This window comes from Lemur catta, chromosome 1 (genome assembly GCF_020740605.2).
Source record: "Lemur catta isolate mLemCat1 chromosome 1, mLemCat1.pri, whole genome shotgun sequence".
Lineage (NCBI taxonomy): Eukaryota > Metazoa > Chordata > Mammalia > Primates > Lemuridae > Lemur > Lemur catta.
Window position 1 is genome coordinate 234,871,385 of NC_059128.1, and position 24,030 is coordinate 234,895,414.

General features: G+C 38.2%; 1 protein-coding gene across 4 annotated transcripts in view; it reads right to left on the reverse strand.

Moving 5' to 3' along the window:
* HHLA2 (HERV-H LTR-associating 2) overlaps positions 1–24,030 on the reverse strand; it is a 76,127-nt gene that overhangs the window by 7,723 nt on the left and 44,374 nt on the right. For all 4 annotated transcript variants that reach the window (XM_045540344.1, XM_045540346.1, XM_045540347.1 and 1 more), the window contains exons 3-6: positions 7,013–7,102; positions 5,153–5,509; positions 3,637–3,903; positions 1,199–1,516 (exon numbers count right to left, since the gene is read on the reverse strand). In XM_045540344.1, the coding sequence (XP_045396300.1) occupies positions 1,199–1,516; positions 3,637–3,903; positions 5,153–5,509; positions 7,013–7,076 (1,006 nt within the window). In that variant the 5' untranslated portion in view covers positions 7,077–7,102. The remainder of the gene's footprint in view (positions 1–1,198; positions 1,517–3,636; positions 3,904–5,152; positions 5,510–7,012; positions 7,103–24,030) is intronic.

Genomic DNA, 24,030 nt, shown 5'->3' on the forward strand with positions numbered 1-24,030 from the left:
TTCCTAGGAGGGCAGACCCTCCCTCAGTCCCAACTGGCCAGGCTTTACTCGAGAATGAGAGCTTCTGAGAAGCCTCTTCATCAGAGATGAAATGTTCCTGATGTTTCACTTTGCATTAACTAAAAATTAGATATCTGGGTGGGAAGATGGGCCATATGTGGTCCTTGGGACATTTCTTCCTGATTATTTTTTTACATTCCAAAATGAATGCAACATGAGGCAACATTTTTAAAAATAGACTGTAGGCTTAACTGTATTCTACATAAAACTGACACTCTTATATTTTGGAGAAAAATAGGAGCTTCAAATGCATCCTAAGTTTTTCATTCTATACTTTCCAAGTGGCAGCTCCACAAAAAGGGAGTGCTATCATTCAGCGACTGGAAGCTTCTATCTATTTGAAGACCATATAACCTAGGGACACAACTCTGTGCTCTTATCTCCAAATCTCACTATGTAGAATTGCCAAACTTTCAAATCTATTATTCCTGATTTTCACAATTGAGATGATAGAACTATTTCTAAAACATATGTTCTACTGACTCAAATACCTTTATTAAAGGGTAGAAAGAGTTGCCATGGTCTCCCATGAGGTAAAATTGATAGTTTAAGGGTAGGGAGAACATCCAGCTCACCTAGAGTAACATTTCATGATTCTGTGGTTGGTTGACTAGAAATATTTTAGATAATGAATTTTGGCAGTTCACAGAGGCAAAAATGGGCTGAATTAGGCATACACTTAGTGCTTCAAATATTGTGTGGTGACTATTTCTACTAAGTTCGTGGACAGTGCCATATCTCACCAGTATGCATCAGGGCCTCAATTTTAACTTCCTAATGTGTCTGCAGCCTCAACTCCCCAAACCCCAGGCCCTAAGTCACATATTGGGCACAGAAGCAAGCAGAAATTTAAGATGCTTAGTCCAGGAAGTCATCAAAATGTATGGGACTCCTCTTCATTTCGGAAGCCTTGAAATCTTGAAGAGGAAATCTGCAGGAGTATTTTTTCTCCCCAATATAAGGCTTTTGTGTGGTTGAAGGACAGGGATGGGTATCTATATCCTGATCAGAAATATCCCTGTAGATGACATTTTGAGAAGTACTAATGTATTCTTTAAAAGCTAGTCTTTCTGTGCGATAGTCACAAACCTTTACTGCTATAACCAAAACCCATTATCCAAACTTATTTGCAACTTACCTACATGCAGTGCGTAGACGGTGAGTAAAGTATATTTGCTTGAAGAAATATTACATAAATATTCCCCACTGTCTGAAAGACTGAGATCTGTCAGATTCATAGAGAAGTCACTCTGGGTTATCAGCTCTTTGTTCCATGAGAATCGGGGTTCATTGATAATTATATTTTGTGAGAAGCTCAGATAGTAAGCCAGGACAGAGGAAGTCCCACTTTCTACTCTGGACCAAGTAACTCTGAAGTCTTGGTTTGGTGGAAAAGAGTTGTTTACAAGTTGACATGAAAGTGAAACATGTTCACTTTGCATTCTACGAAGGTCATCTAACAACAGAATAGAAAAGGAAACATCATTGGAGATAAAAATTTCAAATGTATTTTTTAAGTCACACTTAGAAAGCAGGGAACAGAGGTGCTAACATTGATATCTTTGGAGATACCTTTTTGGAAAGCAATTAGATATTTATGCTGTGGCGTTTCTTGAAAGAAAAGCTTTGCTACCACCACTTTGAAGTTTCCCATCAACACTAGGTTAGGCCTTCAAGAAAGCCAGGGCCAGCTGGGGAAATGATGTCCCTGGGTTTTAACTCCTACAACTGAAAGTAAACGTTCAGGAATGCTGCTACCAGTTACTAACCTAATGTTTTTCCTCTGTTGACCCTTTAAATGCTGGTATTGCCCAGGACTACCCTCTTGTCACCCTACCTGCTTCCTAGAGACCTGTTACTTTTATGACCTCAGCTGCTTCTTAATCTCTTTATCTAGACAAAGTCTCTTTTCCTGCACATAAGAATATTTCCAAGCATATACAGGTAATTCCCACCACCCGCCCCCAAACTGAGCTTTTAGCAGAGGGATTCTGCTGGGTCTTCTTGGCATCTGTCTCCAGATCCAGCTTTGTCTCATCCTCCCAGTTCTGTAAGCTGAGTTCCATGGACTACCATGGATGGCTCTCCCTGGCTCCAGACTCACCTACTTTCCAGTCTACCTGCAGGTGAGTGAGGCCAAAGCAATTCTTCTAAAATGCAAATCCAGGATCTCTCTGATGCTTCAAGTCCTTCCTTGATTCCATCCTACCTCCAGGACTGTTCACCTCTTAAATCCTCTAGTTTCACCCTCAACCACCTTATACTTCACAAATCCAGGCAAATTTACTCTTCTGTGCTTTTTACCTGGAATGCCTATGTCCTCCTGGAATGTCTTACTACTCTTCTAAAATTCTTCCCTTATGCAACTTCTTTAAGCATATATTCTGTAGCAACCCCACTCACGTCCAACCCCAGTTAAAAGAATAAATCACTCCCTTTGTATGCTATGTTCCCAGTTTAGTTTTATTTCGGTGTGTTTGTGCTAAATGCTGTGGATCTAGAAATGAGTAAAAGAGTCTACGTTCGTGAGTTCACAGTCTAAAAGTGACAAAGCTTGGCACATAATAGATTCTCAACAAGACAAAACAGTACTGAGCCTAAGGAACTGTTGGTGCTTCAGGACACTCAATCCTGAGTAAACATGAGAAATGATTTTCCAAAGAAAATATTTACAATCTAATATTAACCTTTTCAACCCTTTCCCATACTTCTATTGCTGCCTGACTGATGGAAAATAAACACTGGGTGCTCATATCTTTAACACTGGGTTCATGTAAAGGTGGTGAATCACTCAGTATTTTTTTGGTATTTTCAGAATATGAAACCCTGGGGAAATGAAGCCTGAAAAAAAATAGCTAATCTCCTTTTTCCCCATATAAGGGAGATTGCAAGAAAATTTTTGCTTTGTTACTAATATAAAATAATATTTTTCCTTGGAATTGAATAGGGAGATAGCAAATTAATTTTTCTCCCCCTTAATATTTTCTTGAACAGTAGTTTACATAGAGATTGATCATGGTTTGCGTTTGTTCAAATAAAGGAGACGAAGGAGTATTAAAAACTGATCATGCTGTTGTAGAGGTGGTAGATATAGAGATTAGACAGAAGGAATACTGCTAATTAGTTAATTTTTTGTTTAGTTGAAAGATTGGGAAGAATTGGAGGTTGTGACCTTCTAAAAGACAAGTACTCCTTCCTTCTCCTCTGATCTTTTAAAGTGCGATGCAGATAGAAAATCCTGTTTAGAGAATGAGCCATCAAGAGATACAGTAATAGTCATGGATAGATCTGCTTCTTTCCATGTCACAAATGCTTTCATTCAACTCAAATACTCAGCAAGGTAAGAATTACTTCTACTTTATCAATGAGGAACTAATGCTCAGAAGTAAAAATGATTGCTTAATGTAAAGCAGTCAGTAAGGATTAGTCCTAGGACTTCAGTCTTGGTCTTCTAACTGCCATAAATAGATTTCTTTCTTTCTTTTTTTTATTCTTTTCTTTCCTTGTAAATAAAAATCCCTATTACCTCCCAACTTCTGCATAGCACTTGTCCACAGAAAGTCCTACATCGCCTACCTTTCCTTGCCCATCGTCCCATCCAGGTTTGCTTCAGCAATGAATTTTCAATAGCACATTCATAAGATGAATGTGATCCTGTAATATCCAGTGTACTTTTAATATAAGAAGGACCCGAAGACCTGATTTCTTCCATATTGCTTTCAGAGACAGGTGTGGTGTTGTTCATTTTCCACATGATATTTGAAGGAGGATGAATACGTATGCTGCATATTAAGGAACTGTTTGTGTTCCTCTTCTCATACTTCATCACAGGCATGAGGAAAGCTACATAGGAGAAAGAAGGGTACATGAAGAACTGTCATCATTAGCTTATTTATGGGCCATCTGTGCATAATACTTTTTAATACCCATGAAATGAAAAGCTAAGTTTTGTGAGCAAAACTCAGCAGTTACTGACAGGGGGAAAAAACAACCCTGTAGAACCTTCAGATATAGTATAGTTATCTAGAAAGAATACAAAAAGAGTTTGCAGGGGTACTTGTCAACTAGCAATCTCAATTCTCTAGAAACATAGCTGAAAAAGAAATCTAATGGCCTCACTGAGCAACCAAAATGAGGGTGTCATGGTCTATAAACTAGAGTTCATGCAGCACTCTAAACTCTCCAGATACTAGCTCAGAGAGCCTATTTGACTCTTTGTTTACACATAATTCTTAGATTTCTGAGTCAAGGTCTGAAGCAGCTAAATGGGACAGAGGGAAAAGGAACAAGTGCTAGAAAAAACAACTTATTAGAAAATACTGCCCACATATATAGATAATTATATGTTATTGTATTATATATATGATATTAACTATTATATATATTAATGATCAGCCTGATCATTAATGGACCACATCTTCAGGAACGCTTGGTAACCTGATAAATAGAAAGAATCCATGAAGCTCTGTGTTTGAGTTTCTTCATTTTAATTGTATACCTGCTTGGTTCAATGTAACTGTGAGAATTGGAAACAATTAATATATTAACCATATTAACTGTATATATGTTATATATCTATGTGTATATATATAGTTAGATATACATTAATATAGAGCAAGAAAGCATGTAATATAAAAATTAACCTCATTTATGATATAGAAAAATAAAATTTAAGTCAATATTTTTTCAGTCATATTGGCAGAAATTTTTAAGATTGACAATATTTAGTGGGGGTAAGACTAAGGGGAAAATCAATACTCTTATGCTGATAGTGTCAGTAATGTATTAAAATCTTCCATTTGGTACTTTGTTTTCAGATCATGTCCCAGTATTAACCATCAGGATATTTATTATTGTTTGTGATGTATTACAAAACACTGGAAATGCCTGAACATCCACCAACAGGGGAATGCTTGTATCAATTATAACATGTCTATATTATGAGATATTACACATTAAAAACAATGTGGTAGATTTGCAAGTATTCACTGGCAAGGAAGCCCATAGCATATAAAGTTAGGAAAAAGACATTTTAGAAAAACATGGAATGATGTCATTGTTGTGTTTTATGAAACATTACGTGCACACTTACCTCCCACCTTTAGCACCACAGTGTTCTTGCTTTTTCCAAATTCAGTTCCTACATAGCAGACATAAATTCCTTCATCCACAAGGCTTAATCTTCTGAGAGACAGAGAAGCGTTCCCGTTGTGAATCTCACTTTGGAAGAGGGATGTCCTGTTTGTATATCTGGGATCTTGCCTTTCCAAATGGTCACTGCCTCTGTAGTAACTGTGAACATTGTTGGTACCTTGATTCTGCCAGTGAATTATGACTTTGGACCCACTCTTAAATGAGCAAGGGAGAATTATATCTTCATCAAATCTTCCAATGATGATTTGCTCATTTGTACTACTCAAATAACTAAAGAAAGCTGAAAACAAGGTATCTATAATCAAGGGCAGAGAAGTTATAAAGAGAATTAGTGATGAATGCTTGTCAAGTGTCATATCAAGACTATCAAGAAGAACTTTTCCTAAATCAGCAGCCTGATTTTCCTAAATTAACAGACCACATCATCAAGAACTCTTGGTATTCTGATTATTAGAAAGAAGCCATGAAGCTCTGGATTTGAGTTTCTTCAATTTCAATTGAATAGCTGTTTTATTCAATCTAACTGTGAGAATTGGCAACAGCTCAAAGCATAGGGCTGGTTTGCTACCCACTTGATCCATAGTTTTGTCTCTCCTCCAATCTTGGCCTGCCACAGTGCTGGAAATTATATATATAAAAGACTCTTGTTAATTTTTCATTCTCAGAACACTTTTAACACCTACTATAACAATAATAAATTAGTTTATTCGGCTAACTAGAGCCATCAGGCCCTGGAAAAATGAAACAAATTTAGCTTGGTAGGATTAGGAAATATTTGGAGCATATAGAAGACAGTTCTGGGCTCAGGACTCTGCTAGAATATCTGGACATTTGTCTCAAGCAGGAGAGGACCTGGGAAGAAGTCCAAAAGGGGAAATGAAATAACTCATTCACTTTAACTTTAGGACCACTCTCAGGATACATAGTTAAGGAATATTATTCTGGAGTAATTGTGGATGTCCAATCTTCTTGATTTTTTTTTCTATCAACTTCAGAAGTTGATTGCAAAAGGCAAATGAATCTAACTCAAGAAGTATTTCTGCAAAGAAAATATATCTAGCCACTTCCTATTATTGAAGGCAGTATTCAGTTTCTTTGACCAATTTACAAATTATTTTAAGTAGATCTGGTGCCCTTCTCTATGGATTCTAAGACAGTAGGACAGCAAAGGACCTAATTTATGGACCAAGTAGTAAAATCCTTTGGACTTTGGCCAAGACCACCCAAGATGGGAGAACTGGGTGCTCAGGTGGCTCCGCACAGTCTGTTCCCCTCTGGGGCACTTTCTACCCTGCCACGTCCCTCCCTGTCTTCCTCAGATTGGGTTTCTCTGCAGAGAGAGAGAGAGATGTGGTAGTATATGCCGAGAGAAAGATATGGAAATGTGGGAAAGGGAAGGAGTGATTATCAACCTCCCTAATTGCTCTAGTAAACCCCTCTAATATAATATTTCATTGGATAATTAAGAATGTCGGTCACTGGACCTAGCAAAGCTGATAACGCCTTCTGTCAAGTGTTAAATACCAAGCTTACACTTAAAATCAATCAAACTTGCCTTTCCAGTGATTTTATTTCTGGTAGCAGATAACAGATTAGAAAGAGCCTTAATCAGAGCAAACAGAAGAAAATATGACTTTTAATCTTCTTGTAGACTTCCAGAATGATCCCTGTTTCTCATTAACTGGTCATTTAGGAAAGTTCGAAATGCTGTGGCTATGGAGGCAATAGCCACCTTGCATTGTGTACTCATGTTCCTACTAAATGATACAAAAACCACTTGTATTATAGAGGAAGTTACCTTCAAATCCATTCAGAAGTGGTGTGAGAATGAGGAAGATAGATAGCACCACCTGTGCCGTCATGTTTTGTGGAGGTCATATTAGCTATGCTATCAAAGAAGCAAAATATACATGTTATGGACTTTAAATGCAAAAGGAAATTAGAAAAGAATTATAGTGTCTGACTCTAGGAAATTATTTAAACTATGTTACATCCACACAAATAATTCTTTTGTAGCCATTAAACATGACATTGTAAAAGATGGTTAAATGGCATGGAAGGAAGTTCTTAAGACATTCTAGGAGAAAAATAAGATTATAATACAACTTACAAATAGCATGGTCCCTTTTTAAAAAGAACACAGATTTCTGCACTACGATACTGACAGGACATATGACTAAATATACACTAGGATGTTAACTCTTGAAGAGGTTTCACATCTGAAGCACTACCTACTACATAATAGGTGCTGAAACATGGCTGTTGAGTGAATAAAGATTTGGTATACATTCAATGGTGCTTCTCTGGATAATTGCTTTTGTTATTTTTAAAGTTTTCTATAATAGACATGTATTGCTTTTATAGTAAAAAATACTAAAAACAATTTCAATTCAATCTTAAGTGCCAATGACATTAACTATGGTGTTATTTAAAATCACACATTAAAAACCAATTAAAACCTAGAAATATATTCTTAAATGTCCAATAATAGGGCAAGCCACTAAATTCATATTATAGTTTAAAAGAATGTTTCAAAAACTCAAAAAAGTGAGCAAACACAGATAGAACACTGTGTACACACATAATACATTCTCTTAAGTAAGTAAAATATAACTGATTTTCTCTGATGATGGTATTACAGATAATTTTTACTCTTTAAGAAATAGCTTGTTTAAATAATAATATATAATTGGTTTTAAAACCCAAAAGAATATTTAAAAACATCATTTGAGAGCTCTATTACAAAAATGTATTCCATATTTGTTGTGGGATATGAGCTTTAAGAATGATTAAAACTATCCTCAAAAGTAAAATTAGATTCTTTTATCATATCTTATCAAAACCTGGTAGATTAATAATTTATAGGTTCTTTTTACATTTTAAAGACTATAATAATTGTATATACAACCTTAGAAGAGGGTCTTTTTAGCATGATTATACATTTTCTATTTTATCTACATAAAAATTAGAAAAGCAACAAAAACAAATATTAAAATAAATAAGAAAAACATTTGCAATATGACAAAGTTATCACTCCAATAGCTTCCATTTCTCTTAGGGCAACAGCTAAAATAGTAGAAACTTCTTTAAAATAGTATTATCAAAATTAAGACCTTTATATTTCTTCCTATAGAAGCATTTGCATATATAATATGCGAAAGGATATATGACAATGATTTTCTCTGGTAAGATTACAAGTAACTATTGAAATATAGTTATGAAAATATATACACATGTAATAATACTTTCCCTTCATAGGCCATTAAAAAAAAAACTTTAATCACAGCCTCTTTCCAGGCAAAAATTTACTCAAATCCACCTTGATTTTTGTAACTTTGGGACATTCCATGCACACTATCCTACTATATGTTCAACATCCCACTGCCCATAATGACTCCAATATTTGTCACCTTCTCTTGAAACTTCCAACATTCCCTTTTTCCCATCTTCCTTTTGGCTGATACTCTCCCTTCATTAATTCATTGTGATTGATTATGGATACTCCGTTATCCTCCTATCACCAGTTCAGCCAACCATTAACTGCTGGGTCCACTCTTTCTGCCTCTCCTTCTGCCTTTATTCAAGGCCAAACCATTTACCGTGCTCTGTATCCCACACCTTCAAGAAATTTGTGCTGGCAATTTCTTGGTAATGTAGTGGAAAGATCCCCTTTCTCCTGCATTATCAGGATCTCACTACTAGATCAATTTCATAAGCATAAATGCTTCAGTATCACCAATCTTAGGAACATGAGAAAAAGCAAAAATTGTTCTGACTCTTGAGTAGCTATCTACCTATTTTTCAGCTCCATTAACTTCTTAAAATAGTTGTCTAAATAACTGTCCCCATTTCTCTCTTCACAATCTCTCCTCAATCCACTCTGGGCTCTTGTCTGCATGGTATGTCATAAACTCCTCTTGTCAGTGTCACCAAGAACTTCCATATTACCCAAAACAGTGATGTCATTTGTCCCGTCCTCCTCACGCTCACAGTAGTATTCAATAAGTTGACTGTTATCTTCCTCCTGTAAGATTCTTCTCTTGGGTTCTGGAGTACCACATTCTGAGTTTTTACTTCCTCACTGCTGCTCCTTCTTAGCCCTTTACTGGTTCTTCTCTGCTTGCCCTACTTATATGGAAATATGGACTGTTTTCAGGTCTTCTACACTCTCTCCCTAGGAGAGTTCCTCTCATGGCTCTGAATGTAGTCTGTATGCCAAGGGTTTTCAAACTTACCTACTAAGTCAACCGGTCATTTGACCTATTCGCTTAGATGCCCAAAGCTAACAGGAGCCCTTCATTTCCATTTCATTCCCTGTTTCCCTTTTTCCATTGCCCCATGCCCCACCCCAAACAAAGTGAGACAATAAAACTATCCTGTTCCTCTTCCAGTTTTCATCCAATAATTGGTACCAAATTCTTCCTGTTGTTTAGGCCAGAAACTTAGAGATCAATCTTGATTCTTCCGTTCCTTCATGTTCCATATCTAATCCATTAACCAGTCTTTTGTTGTTGTTGTTGATAAACATGGTTATTTTTCCACCTCTAACTCTATTACCATTCTCCTCCAAAGCCGCTATCATCTCTTGCCTGGATAGCTAAAAAGAGATATCTGGCTAGTTATCATTTTTCTGCTTTTGTCATCTTACAATCCACTGTCAACACAGCAGTCGAGTCATATTTTTAAAAAATAAATTATTCTGTAACAGTCTTCTAATTAAATCACTCCAGTGGCTTCCCACCACATGCAGAGTAAGATCCAAATTCTTAACCCTGGCAACTCAAGCCTTGCATACTCTGACTCCTGGTTCAACCTCTCCCATGGCAGCCCTCAAAATGCATTCCAAAAGACTTGTGAACACAAGTGCTCCAATTCAACGGTCAGCATGAGCTGAAAATTGGGTAATTGAGAACTATTTAATTCATGCTTTTTGAATGACAAATTACAGTAACCCATTTATCATCTAAGATAAAGTACTACGAATAAAAAAAAATACACAACCTCTTCTACACAAAGGCTTGATTTAGCATGGTTGAAATAATTTCAGTTTCCAGCTAAATGAGGCATTTAATGAGTATTTGGTCTTATTTTTATGCCTAAGTTTTATTTTTAGACTTTTATTTTCTTCCTCAAAAGCAGCAGAAAGCTTCCACCTTGGATTAAACTGAAATTACCCAAGTTGCAATCAGCACCCTTACAAAAGGGTTCAAATATTAGAAGCATTTTGTTCTGGTACATTTGGGCTAGATTTCAGATGTGAGGGAGAAAGGCAGAGAGAGGCAGCCTCTGTGATGAAACACGGCAAAAAGAAATTTAGATGCTAAGACTAATCAGACAGATGAGAAAATTGAGGCCATTTCTATAACCATAAAATAAAGAGGGTAGAACAGCTATTTCTCTGCCCATCTTAATAACTGCAGACCAAATGGACTATAGCCATCAGCACTAATTGTGACAATGACAAACATCATTTGCGGTTGGGTCAGATTCTCTAGCCTGCACCTTAGCAGTACTCAAGACTATTCCACAATGTGTATGTACTTCAAAATATGTTGTACATGATAAAAACAATGTTATTCACCAATTAAAAAAAAAAGACTAGTCCTGACCTCATACCTGCTGGTCTCAATCTGGCCAGAGCCACAGAACACATCAGTTCTCCTTTTCGAAAAAGAAGAATGTTTCACATCACTCACATCATCACTCCAGTTCACAACTTCTGAATTCCTTTGAGGAAAAGCAGCTTCTAGGGTGCTATGTTCTCCTCTGCATTGTTTTTGCATTTGGTGCCTCTCCACGGCACTCATGGCGTAGAGCCAATTTATAAAAGAAGTCTTAACAAAAGGAAAACTCTTTGTAGCATCCTGGGGATTTCTCCTTAGCATCCACTTAGATTTTAATAGGATTGACTTTGTTTAGACAGAAAAAGAACAAAAGAACAATTTTAAGATTACTCTCTCTTTACTCAAACTATCTCCCCTGATGTGTTACAATGAAATTCTACCACTTATAGGATTCTTATATTAGGTTAAAACTTTAAATCTCTAGGGTTTTCTTTCTTTTTTCTAAAAAAACAGGCTAAGAGTATGCACCAATACATTTTGGGAGAAGTGCAGAGATGCAATTACAGGACAGCAAGAGTGAAGGAAAAGGGGAAGTGAAACAAGGAAGAACAGAAAGCAGATACTAGGTGGTAACTGTCTCACTGGTAACAGCTTCAGAATAGAAAATAGAAACACTTGCTCAGTCACAAGGGCCATCTCTAGACATGCTATCCAGACCTTCAGCACCTCAAAACAATTCGTCAGAGGAAGAGAGCAAAAGGAATTAATCCACAGGTTTCCAGCACTGGTTGAAGATTCTTCCAAGAACACCCTAAGAACATGGGGTGTTAATTCCCATGTTCTTCCTGGTTGTTCACCTGGTCCCTAGGGATAGCCACTGCAAAAGCCAGGTGCCTTGCCTCACTGTATGACATTTGAACTGTATGATACCTTATGTTTGAGTCTGGCATGTACAAGGCAGCAGAGGAAACCACCTTCTTAGTCTCCCGGGGGCATGTCTAGACTCTGCAGCTGCTTCAGTTCCTGCTGTGGTGGGTACAATGGAGGACGTGCTGAAGTTGGCCTCCCCAGAAGAGATGGGGTCAGCTCTTGACATTTGGAAACGTGGCAATTGCACTGAGGCAGGGGCTCTTTTTGTCCCACCAGTTAAGGGCCCAGGAGTCAAGTAAAGCCAAGAAAACCTAGGAAGGCTCATAAATTGGGTCCAATAAAAGCAGCTGTTTTTAAAATGCCACACATTTAACATCTGATATTTTGCTAATTAGAAGACAGTTAATTATCTACCCAGATCCCCTTCAACTGCTTCTGTCAATTTAGTTTTCACACACGCATTGCTTAGCTGCTACCTGCTCACATAACTGCAACCTTCTCTGGAGGACTGCACTTGGATGATGGAAGCTGAGGTTCTGGGAGTTACACTCCTTCACTCCTCCCTGCCCCAGTGGTGCCTTCAAGGCAAGAAATGTTCTGTGGCCAAGAGCTCCATTGGCTTCAGGCTGAACCCTCACCTGAAGCCACATTCTTATTTAGCTTCTTTCTCTGCCTCATCCTGCTTCCCACACTTCTGTACAGGTTTCTGACGGGTACTGAGAACACTTCCTCATTGCTTGTCCACACATCCCCACCTCAGGAGGCACTGGCCCCCTAGAAACAGAGCCCAGAATAAAGCACTTGTATAAGAGACGACATCATACAGGAGGGTCCAGGTCACTACTCATGCCTCCAAGGACCATTTTCCAGCTCAGGCTTCAATCACAAAATTTTTCTTCTTGCCAAAAGTGTAGATTACATAATTCTCCTTCATAGCCCTCTATCACAAGAAAAAATATAGCTGGACAGAGCAAGGTTTGTTTTTTTTGTTTTTTTTTTAAAGCAAGAATGCTGTACAGCCAAGAAAACAGACAAAAGAAATTGCCAGGGTTAACAAGGCAGACAGCAGGCGTTTTGTTGAGCACATAAAGGGAGTGAACAATTGAACAAAAGTCCATTAAGTGAAGTTAGTGCTGAACATGGACACATGTAAGGCCAAGGCCTTCTTGAAAATAGTCACCTTCCCCTCTATAAAACATGTTGATAGATGCCCATGGCACACCAAATGCCTCTGGGAAGCTGCTTTGCTTTTTCTATATACTCCCACTAGTTCAGTATGTTATCATCATTAAATAATGTAACAAAATGTTATGTTAATTAAATGAGAGGAAAAGAACAAACTTGATATTTCTTCAACAACTAAGTTGAATAAGATGAAAGCTGTGGAAAGGCTAAATAAAAGCAAATCACAAAAAAATCTGCTGTTGGATTAAGTATAGGAGAGACAATGGTAGAAGACCAAAAGCAAATCATATAGGTCTAGAAGGAGCTGGACTCTTCTGTAACAATTTGAATGCAGAGTTCTCTGGCCATTTTTGAGAAACAAAACTGGGAATACTGAATAGTGAATTATTGATTTAGCTTGTTCTGTTATTACAGAAAAATCAAACAGTGGCTCAAACAGGACAAGGCCTTGACTCCCCCTTCCCAAAAAAACTAGAAAATGGATAGATGTTCTTGTTTTTTTTTTTTTTATTTCAGAATATTATGGGGGTAGAGACATTTTGGTTACATATAATGCCTTTGCCTTGCCCAAGCCAGGGCTACAAGCTTGTCCTTCCCCCATATAGTGTGCATCGCATTCATTAGTTGTGAGTTTACCCACCCCCACCACACTCCTCCCACCTGACGGGCACCCAATGAATATTACTTCCATGTGAGCACCTTAGTGATCACTTAGTACCAATTTGATGGCAAGTACATGTGGTGCTTGTTTTTTCATTCTTGTGATACCTCACTTCAAAGGATAGGCTCAAGCTCCATCCAGGATAATATAAGAGGTGCTAGTTCACCATTGTTTTTTGTAGGTGAGTAGTATATATACCATATTTTATTAATCCACTTATGTATTGATGGGCACTTGGGTTGTTTCCACAATTTTGCAATTGTAAACTGTGCTGCTATAAACATTCTAGTGCAGATATCTTTATCATAGAATGTCTTTTTTCCTTTGGGTAGATGCCTAGTAGTGGGACTGCTGGATCAAATGGTATTTCTATTTTTAGCTCTTTGAGCTATCTCCAAATTAGTTTCCACAGGGGTTGTACTAATTTGCAGTCCCACCAGCAGTGTAAGAGTGTTCCTATTGCTCTACATCCATGCCGGCATTTGTTGTTTTGGGCCTTTTGATAAAAGCCATTCTCACTGCAGTTAGGTGATAACCTCATTGTAGTTTTGATTTGCATTTCCCTAGTGATTAGAGATGTTGAACACTTTTTTATATGTCTGCTGGCCATTATTCTGTCTTCTTTTGAAAAGTTTCAGTTCATGTCATTTGCCTACTTTTTTATGGGGTTGATTTTTTTCTTGTTGATTTTCTTAAGTTCTATGTAAATTCTAGTTATCAGCTGTTTATCAGATGTGTAGCATGCAAATATTTTTTCCCATTCTGTAGGTTGTCTATTCACTCTAATGATAGTTTCCTTGGCTATGCAGAAGCTTTTTAGTTTGATCAGGTCCAATTTATTTATTTTTGTTGCTGCTGTGATTGCTTTGAGAGTCTTCTTCATAAATTCTTTGCCTAGGCCAATGTCTATAAGTTTTCCAAACATTTTCTTCTAGAATTCTTAAGGTTTCATACCTTAGGTTTAAGTTCATTATCCAATGAGAGTTCATTTTTGTGAGAGGTGAGAGGTGAGCGATGGGGATCCAGTTTCCATCTTCTGCATGTGGTTACCTAGGTTTCCCAGCACCATTTGTTAAATAGGGATTCTTTTCCCCACTGTATTTTTTTGTCCATTTTGTCAAAGATTAGATTACATTATGAGGATGGTTTTATAGCTGAGATCTTCATCCTATTCCAAAGGTCCATATCTCTGTTCTTGTGCCAGTAACATGCTGTTTTGGTTACTATAGCCTTATAGTAAAGCTTGAAATCTGATAGACTGATGCCTCCCAGTTTGTTCTTTTTGCTTAAGATTGCTTTGGCTATATGAGGTCTTCTCTGGTTCCATGTGAAGCATAGAATTATTTTGTCTAGATCTGTAAAGAATGATGATGGTATTTTGATAGGGATTGCATTAATTCTGTAGATCACTTTAGGTAGTATGGACTTTTAACAGTATTGATTCTGCCAATCCATAAGCATGGTAGCGTTTTCCATCTGTTCACAACTTCTACAATTTCTTTCCTCAGTGTTTCATAATTCTCTCTATATAGGTCTCTCACCTCTTTTGTTAAATATATTCCTAAATATTTAATTTTCTTTGATGTTATTGTGAAAGGTGTTGCATCTTTGATTTGACTTTTGGCTTGACTGTTATAGGCATATATGAATGCCACTGATTTGTGTGCACTGATTTTATATTATGAGACTTTACTGATTTATCAATTCCAGGAGTCCCTTGGTTGAATCCTTGGGATTTTCTAGATATACTAGCATATCATCAGCAAGGAGTGAGAGTTTGCCCTCTTCTGACCCCATTTGGATACCCTTTAGTTGGCCAGCTAATTTGTTTCTATTTTTAGTAGAGACGGGGTCTCACTCTTGCTCAGGCTGGTCTCGAACTCCTGACCTCGAGTGATCCACCCGCCTCAGCCTCCCAGAGTGCTAGGATTACAGGCGTGAGCCACCGCGCCTGGCCTGTTTATCTTCTTAAAAAAAACAACTTTTGGTTTTATTAATCTTCTATGTAGTTCTTTTATTCGCGATTTCATTTAGTTCTGCTCTGATCTTAGTTATTTCTTTTCTTCTGCTAGGTTTAAGATTGCTTTGCTTTTCTTTTTTCAGTTCCTTGAGAGGGTTTAAGTTTGTTGATTTGTGAGCTTTCTGTATTTTGGATGTGAGCATTTAATGCTATTAGTTTTCCCCTCAGGAATACTTTTGTTGTATCCCACAGATTTGGATAACTTGTATCCCCGTTATCATTTAGTTCAAAGAATCTTTTGGTTTCCATCTGGATCTCCTCCTTGACCCAATAGTCATTCAGCAATAGATTGTTTAATTTCCATGAGTTTGTGAAGTGGTCAGTGTTTCTGTTGGAATTGATCTCTAATTTTATACCACTGTGGTCTGAAAAGGTACATGGTATAATTTCTTTTTTTTTTTTTTAAATTTGTTGAGACCTGATTTGTGGCCTATGATGTGATCAATTTTAGAGAAAATTCCATGAGCTGATGAGAAGAATGTATATTCAGCTTTATTTGGGTGGAATGTTCTGTAGATGTCTGTTAGACCCATTTGTTCTAGAGCTCTGTTTAAGTCCATTGTTTCTTTGCTTATTTTCCACTTGGAGGATCTGTCCAGTTTGGTCAGTGGGGTGTTGAAATCCCCACCTACTATGGCATTACTGTTATCACGTTATTTAGATCAAACAGGGTTTGCTTTATATATCTGAGTGCTCTTGTGTTAGATGCATAAATATTAAGAATTGTTAAATCTTCTTGTTCGATTTTTCCCTTCACCATTATATAGTGACCATCTTTATCTTTCATTACTTTTGCTCATTTAAAGTTTATGTTATCTGATATAAGAGTAGCTACCCCAGCTTTCTTTTGGTTTCCATTTGCCTGGAAGTTTGTTTTCTAACCCTTCACTCCTTGAGTCTGAAAGTGTCTTTGTGGATAAGATGCATTTCCTGGAGACAGCAGATACTTGGCTTGTGTTTTTTAATCCACTCAGCCAGTCTATGTCTCTTCAGTGGACAATTCAAGCTATTCACATTTATTGAGAGAATTGATATTGGGGGTACATTTCTTTTCATACTGTTGGATAAATTTTTATTGTTTTGTTTTACCTTTTGAACTATTGTGGAATCAGGATTCTGGACTTTAACTCTTGAGCTATTTTACTTTGGTGGGTATCTATTGCATGGTTCAGTATATAATGCAGGTCTGAGTACTTCCTACAGGGCAGGTCTGGTCTTCGCAAATTTCATCAGTGATTGCTTGTCTGGGAAAGTCTTTATTTCTCCCCCATAGATGGTGCTTAGTTTTGCTGGGTAAAGAATTCTAGGTTGGCCATTATTCTGTTTTAGAAGATTGAGGATGTGTCCCTAGTTCCTTCTGACTTGTAAGGTTTCAGGTGCAATGTCTGCAGTTACTCTGATAGGTTTTCCTTTGTACGTTATCTGCTTTTTGTCTTACTGCTCGAAGGATCGCCTCTTTTGTGCTCACTTTGGCCAGCCTAATAACTATGTGAGGTGGAAATTACCTTTTCACATTGAGTCTCCCAGGAGTTCTGTGTGCTTCTTGTACCTGGATATCTAGATTTCTGGTCAGGTCAGGTAAGTTTTCATCTATTATTCCAAGAAATAGCTTTTCCAGCCCTTGTGTATTTTCTTCTTTTCTCTTCAGATGCCTATAATTCTTATGTTTGGTTTCTTTACATATTCTCATATTTCTTGTATGTTTTGTTCATGTCTCTTACTTCTGTGTTCTTTTTCTTCATCTGATTTGTTTAGCACATAAGCATTATCTTCAAAGCTCTGAGATTCTTTCCTCTGTGTGATCCACCCTATTCTTAAGGCTTTCTACTCTGTTTTGTAGTTCCTTGAATGCTTCTTTAATTTCTAGTATTTTTGTTTGGTTCTTTTGTAAAACTTCTATTTCTTTGGAGAATTTTTCATTCATTTCTTGTATTGTTCTTGTGGCTTCTTTGTGGTGGGTTTCTATTTCCTCTTCAATTCCATTGAGTTTTCTTACAGTCCATATTTGAAATTCTTCCTCTGTCATTTTAATCATTTCATTTAAGTTGGTGTCCACTGTTGAGGATGTAGTGATTTCTTTTGGTGGTGACTTTTGTCTCTGCTCTTTCATGTTTCCTGCATTCTTTCACTGATTTTTTCTCATCAGGCTACTTGGTTAAGAACTAGGGGTGCTAGGACTGATTCATGGCCCTATCTCCAAGTCCCCAAGGGTCATTCCTTGACAGTGCTGGGTCATTATCTTCTTAGGGGTAATTTTAACAAGTTGGATTACCTCTGACCTGTTGTCTTCACCTATTGCCAATGGAGATTAGTGAATTTGGTCCCCCAGCTGAAGCTCCCAGCTGGTGGATCGCACTTGTGGGTATGACTCCACTGCCCTCGAATAGCTTGAGATGGAAGGCACTATGTTAAACTATGGGGTTACCCTCTCTGTCGTTGATTGCAGTTTGAGTAGAGGAGCAATTATTGAGGTAATCTGATGTCTGTGTGGTAGGCTCTGATCCCCAGGATGGGGTATACAAATGCCCTGATCTTTGGGAGGGGACTTGCCACTCCCGAGCTTTATTTGGACTCTGTTCCCCATTAAGGTGGGGGTAAGGAGAAGATAGATCCCAGCTGGTGTGTGCAAGCCTGGGTGTGTATGCTTCTGTGGTTGCTCGATCTGCCGCTAGGGGGAGCTGCTAATATGTTATTCAGGGCTGTTTCACCACACTTGGAAGGTTGCTCCTGATGGGAGGGGTCAATTGGTGCAATTGCTGACGTCTCTGGCCAGGTTTTTCCTTTCCTGTCCACAAACCCCAATGCTGGCGGCTGCCCAGACCTGGAGAGCAAGCCCTGGAGTTACGTTCTTGTTAGATGACCTAAACTAGTCCAGTGGGCCAAATCAACAGGCCATCCACTATTTTTCAGCACCAAAGCCCTGCAGATTCATACCAGTCACACAGAAAAATCAGCTTTTCTCACTTCCTCCCATCTCCAAGGGCGGAGTCCGCCATGCCCGGTGCAAAAGTCCCCAGACTAGGGGAGACTCTTGCCCAAAAGTGCCATACACCACAGCATCTCCAGACTGGGGACCCCAACAATGGTGACTGCCTGCCCCTGGAGAACTAGTGTTTATATTTTAAGTTTAAAAATTTTGAAATGTATAATTTGGATACCTAATTTTTTTAAAACTAGTCCAACTACTGGACCTGACTGTGTCAGGTGTAAGGACTTGCACTGAAGTAAAGAAAACTCTAAAATGTTGTAGTGAACTCTCAACCACAGATAATGTGAGACAAAGTTTCTATAACATAGAGTAGGATCAGTCAAAGAATCTGGGCAATGCTGAAGTAGGAAGCTTCCTCTCTAATGTTGATTTAGGCTTTTCAATTAATTCTAATATCAGAATTCCGTCCTATGCTGGTCACAGTTGTTCCATTTTAAATACATCTAATGCATGGTAAATGATACATCCAATATTCCTTATTCCCCAGTATGACATTAATCATTCTCACCCAATCCCTGTGTCATCTTTTCAAATCCAGAAGTAAAGAACTCTTCTTTGTGTCTGCATATCCATGTGTTGGGGTGGGTGAGCCATAAGTGATTATCAGAATCAAGGATTTGGTGTGAAGAATAGGCAAAACTCCATCTTTACGAGACTTAGTCCTAGCTGTATGGACCACTTAGATCTTTTATTAAGTGATGCTTTAAAATAATCTGCTTTCTGGCAAGTAGTTGTGCCTATTTATACCTGAATTAGTGGCTTCCAGTCCTTAGAATTTAAAGCTGCTGCTAACCCAACTAGCTACTACACCAGAAAAGCAAGACTCCTGGCCTAGTTCTGTGTTTACAGCTCAGTGAGTCATTTCCAAAGTACACTGGTTATCACATTTGCTTTGTGCTGTGAGTTTTCTGTATAGCTCAGAGTCAATTTTGCCAAATAACTTTTGTTTGTAAAGTTCCACTGCTACAGCCCTGTCTTCTACTCACAATCCATTCCTAAGTTACAGCCAGAACACATTCAAGCTCTGAGAAACAAGCAAGGACAAAATACCTCAAATTTATCCTGACCTCATAGGAAATAGGACTAGGTCTTTGTGTGCTACCCCACACTGTCATCCAGGAAGTTTAACATCTTTCCTGCCATTAAAAATATACAATTTGAGTACACTTATGGGTCACAAACCGTATAGGGATGAGTCAGTCCCTAATCTCAGAAAGCTCCATCTGGTACCAAAAGACAGGTGAATTATGTAAACAAATAAATCATAATACAGAGACACAGCAAGAAGGACTCTCACCAGGTGCTGTGGAAGGACAGAGGAAAAACATTTGAGCCTGGTGGGGGCAGGGTGTTTAGGAAAGCCTCCCAAGGCATCAGTTTTGAAGGACAAGGGGAAACTGGCCTGTCAGAAGGAGCACAGAGAAGCAGAGTAGGGTAAGATATTCCAGACAGATAATAGAACAAAGACACAGCAGCAAGAACATCAATCCTATGTGATAAGAATACCAAGCAGGCCACATGGAAGAGAAAATGCTGGAAAGATGTACAAGGGCTAGATTATGGCCGTTCTTGTGAGCCACACTAGAAAGCTCACGCTGAAGTGAGATTTGTGTTTTAAGAAGATCATGGCAGTGGGATTATAGTGGTTGAATAAAAGGAGCCAGTCTAGAAGCATCAACTAAGTAAATTTAATAGGAAGCTGTTTAAAAGAAAGTGTTAGTATGAAATGGATTCTGTGACAGACACCAGTGACATTTCCCTGCTTCCTGGCTAACAGAACTCCTCTGCCCATCCGTGTTGCAGGATGTAACTACCTTTATTGAAAAGGGAGAACTGAGAAAGTATACCTAAAGGGCAAATGAAATGACCATGTCTGGGCCAGAATAGGAGTGAGAGCCTCTAAATTTGGGAAAGGATGGGTTGAGGGGGTGGCCACTGTGAAGCAAAGTTGGGTGTGGGGTGAGAAGCGGAAGCCAGTCAGAGCTTGTCAGTTTTCTTGGAAACCGAGAGTCCACTAACTAACCATGTTTACATGACTTCTGAGTGTTAGATTCCAATTACAATGTCTGTGTGTCTGTTAGGTAGATAGTAAGGAACCTCCAAGACTCTCCTAGGGATAAAAGTGGGTGCTTTGCCTTGGTGCAGCCTCAAGCAATTTCCCCACCTGGGAAGAAGGACAAGGGTGGCCCGTCTTGGTGTTGCCCCACCTTGATCCTGCCTCGAGCAATTGCTACATCTGGGGGAGGATGTAACAATCTGCCAAATCAGAACTTAGCACACCAACTACAAAAGAATGAGAAGTACAGTAGGGTCTGGAAGCTGACCTAGGACAACTTAAAGCTAATATCATGTCATTAGCTTAAATCTACATTGTGATTCCCCCCACCCCCCAATAGATTTTCAGAGAGGCTCATGGGAGATCCGCATGCTCGGTAAGACTCAGGTCATATAACCCCCAACTGTCCATCAAAGTAGTTCATGGAGACGTCTGAACCATGAAGAGGGCCCAACCTAGACACTATAAAATGAGGCCTAGACCATAACCAAAGTCCTTTTTGTTAGGACAAGAGACCCATTCACTGTTGTATAGCAAACGTATCTTGCTCTTGTTCTGTAATCCTATCTTTCTCTCCTTAATAAATCTTGCTTCATGCTTACCTTGCTTTTGGTGTGTCTGGTCATTCTTTGGCCAAGAGCACACCATGAACCAACATTTCATAATACATACATAAATAAATCAATGAAAAAAATAATCTCTTCACCACAGTGAAATGTTGAAAGAAGTCGTGTCATATTTTAAAAGAGTAATGTAAAATATAAGAGACATACATTTGCTTGGTAATGGTAGCAAAAACACTTTTAATCTTGAAGCTAAAACAAACATTAGTTATGAGCCATTGGAAATTTGTAGTAAGTTTAATGTGCCTTATGGTTTTTTACAGGAGTTTTCTAGTAGCAAAACCACATTAACTTTAAAATTCCTATTTCTTTTTAGTGTCAACATTAAAAGGAAAACACTCTCAACTAAAGCATTGTCTTACAAATATGGAAATTCTCTTTTATACAACAAGAAAAGAGGTTGGCTAGCTATTTCACTTTCTAGGACCCCTGTTACCTTATTACTTTCAAAGAAAAAAAAGAATAAATCCTTGCTTTCAAGGGATCTTTAAAAATAAGGCTATAATGTAGTAAAGTAACTTCATAGTATACAACTAGGATTTGAATATTTGTAGACAGAGTGAATTTGACATCTTGTGACATACTTATGTACTTCAATGCCATAAATTCACTGTTGAATTTATAAATACTAAAGAAAGGATAATATAAAAGCTTTAATTTGTTGTGTAGACTTTCAAATGAAGAGATCTTGAGTTTGACTCATTTGGACATGTGGGCACGTTGGTCCATTCATACAAATCAAGCTGCCCAGATGCACCAGGTAGATCAATCAATGTCTGCTCAGTTTTGTTTCTACAGTTAGAATTCACCTATGGAGTTTTTTGAGTTTAGTAAATACACTGGCAAATTCAGCAGAGAGAGAGATTGATTGATCAATCAAGCAATGCTGAGTGATATATAGGATAAGAGGATCTTTTTAAGTGGGATGTCTTGGCCCATGTCCCCATTTGTTTAGGCAGTGAGATCCAGGCCAGCTACAAGTCACTATGGAATGAGTCTCCTTGTATTGGCTTCCAATCCTTTACTGTCAAAAGATTAGCTACCACCTTCTTTGAGAAATATGAATCCTCTCATCTTCTCTCTATCAAACCCACCTTCTGCCAATTCCTCCCTGTCTCAATTCTGTCCCCTCCTATCTTTCCCTAGACCTCAGTCCTTCTTCCCAGTGTTCCCAACCCCCTCACTTGGTGGCTTTCTCCCCCATCCCTGCACACATGCTCAATGACATTCCTTAACCCTGCTGTTCCCTCTAGCTATGATCCTAGTTCCCAACTACTTCTACCTTCTGGATTTTATCTGGAACCTTATCCATTGCCATTCCTTCTTACGCCATGCTGATTAAAGTCCTTTGAACCAGACTTTTTCTTCCTACAAATCCTGAAATTATTTTTGAAAGGCCCTAGTGACACACTGACCAACCCAAAGACATTCTTAAACCACACAGGAGATAATTAGCCACTCCTCCCTGGCCAAAATATGGGATTTTTTTTTCTTTTTTGTATTTGTGGTCAGCTTGCGGGGGGGAGGAATTGTCAGATCAGAAGAGCAGATTATTTAAATAAAGATGAATGAAAGAACCAGTGAGAACAATGTGTACTAAGAGGCTCTACCTGTTTTAAAAAAATCTGTAGTTTTATTTTCTTCTGCATTTCACTAATTTTGGAGTAATAAATGTAATACATCTTTCAGTGCTAATAAGAAAATAGTAATATGTGTATATTATATGGTATATCTTAATATAGCATATAGTAATATACCATAATTCTAAACACAATCATATGATGTATAATTTCCATTTCATTGATAAAGACACTGAGGTTTATAGGGATTAACTAACTTGTTCAAGGTCACAATTGACAAATGGCAAATTCAAGACTTTAAACTGCATCAGGCTCATGGCTTTGAAACCTCCTATTAACCACTCTACTGTGAAACCTCACAGATCACCATCAGTGATTTACGACCCCAAGGCTATTTTCCTGAGAACCAAAGCTCTAGGAGCAGACAGTTCCTTCCAGTGAAAATTTAATCTTTTGTGAATCTTGACTTTTTGCAATCTTGGCCCTGATTATGAGAAGTTTTTTTTTTTTTTTTTTTTTTCAGGGAGTGGCTGATGGTGAGAAAACTATATATGGTTTTATAGCCATAACTGCTATTAGACCCGTATCACGTCAGGGAAGAGGTTAGTGCAACAATTCCAACAATTCCACAGTGGTCTCTCGGCTTCCAGTTGCTCAGCTTTCCTACAGACAGGGTAAACAGGCATTCTGTTACTTATTAATAGTAGCCTCTTTCACTTTCAAAAGTGTCCTAGTTTGAATGATAAATTATATGGTCACCCTGTTTAGGTACCATTACCATTAGTCTTCTGAAAACACTGATTTCAACAGGTAATTCATCTGCTCGAAAATTAAGAGCTCTTACTAAGTGTGTAGGGGACATTTCTGCCTGCCCAGCATCCCTGCCTTCAGGACAACCCTCCTTCCCTATTTCATTGTTGGGAGTGGGTACTGTTAACCAATGTTGATCACAATGTCCTGCCCTATCACTCTAGCCAAAGGCAGGCTAATAATTCAGTTGTGAATAATCATGGCAATCTGCAAAAAGAGGCGGTAGGCAAGTGATCCAAGAAAGACCAGAGCACTACTGGCAATTAAACAGGATCTCTTTTTGCTAGGCTTGTAGACTAGGGAAATGTATTTGGAACCACTGGCAGCAGTAATTCTTGCCACACAAGGAGAACTTCATTGGAAAGAAATCAATGATGAGGAATGAACAGGAAGGCTGAGGATGAAGCGCTTGATAGTAAGCACTAAAGTGCATGACAGTGAATATGAATGCCCTCCAA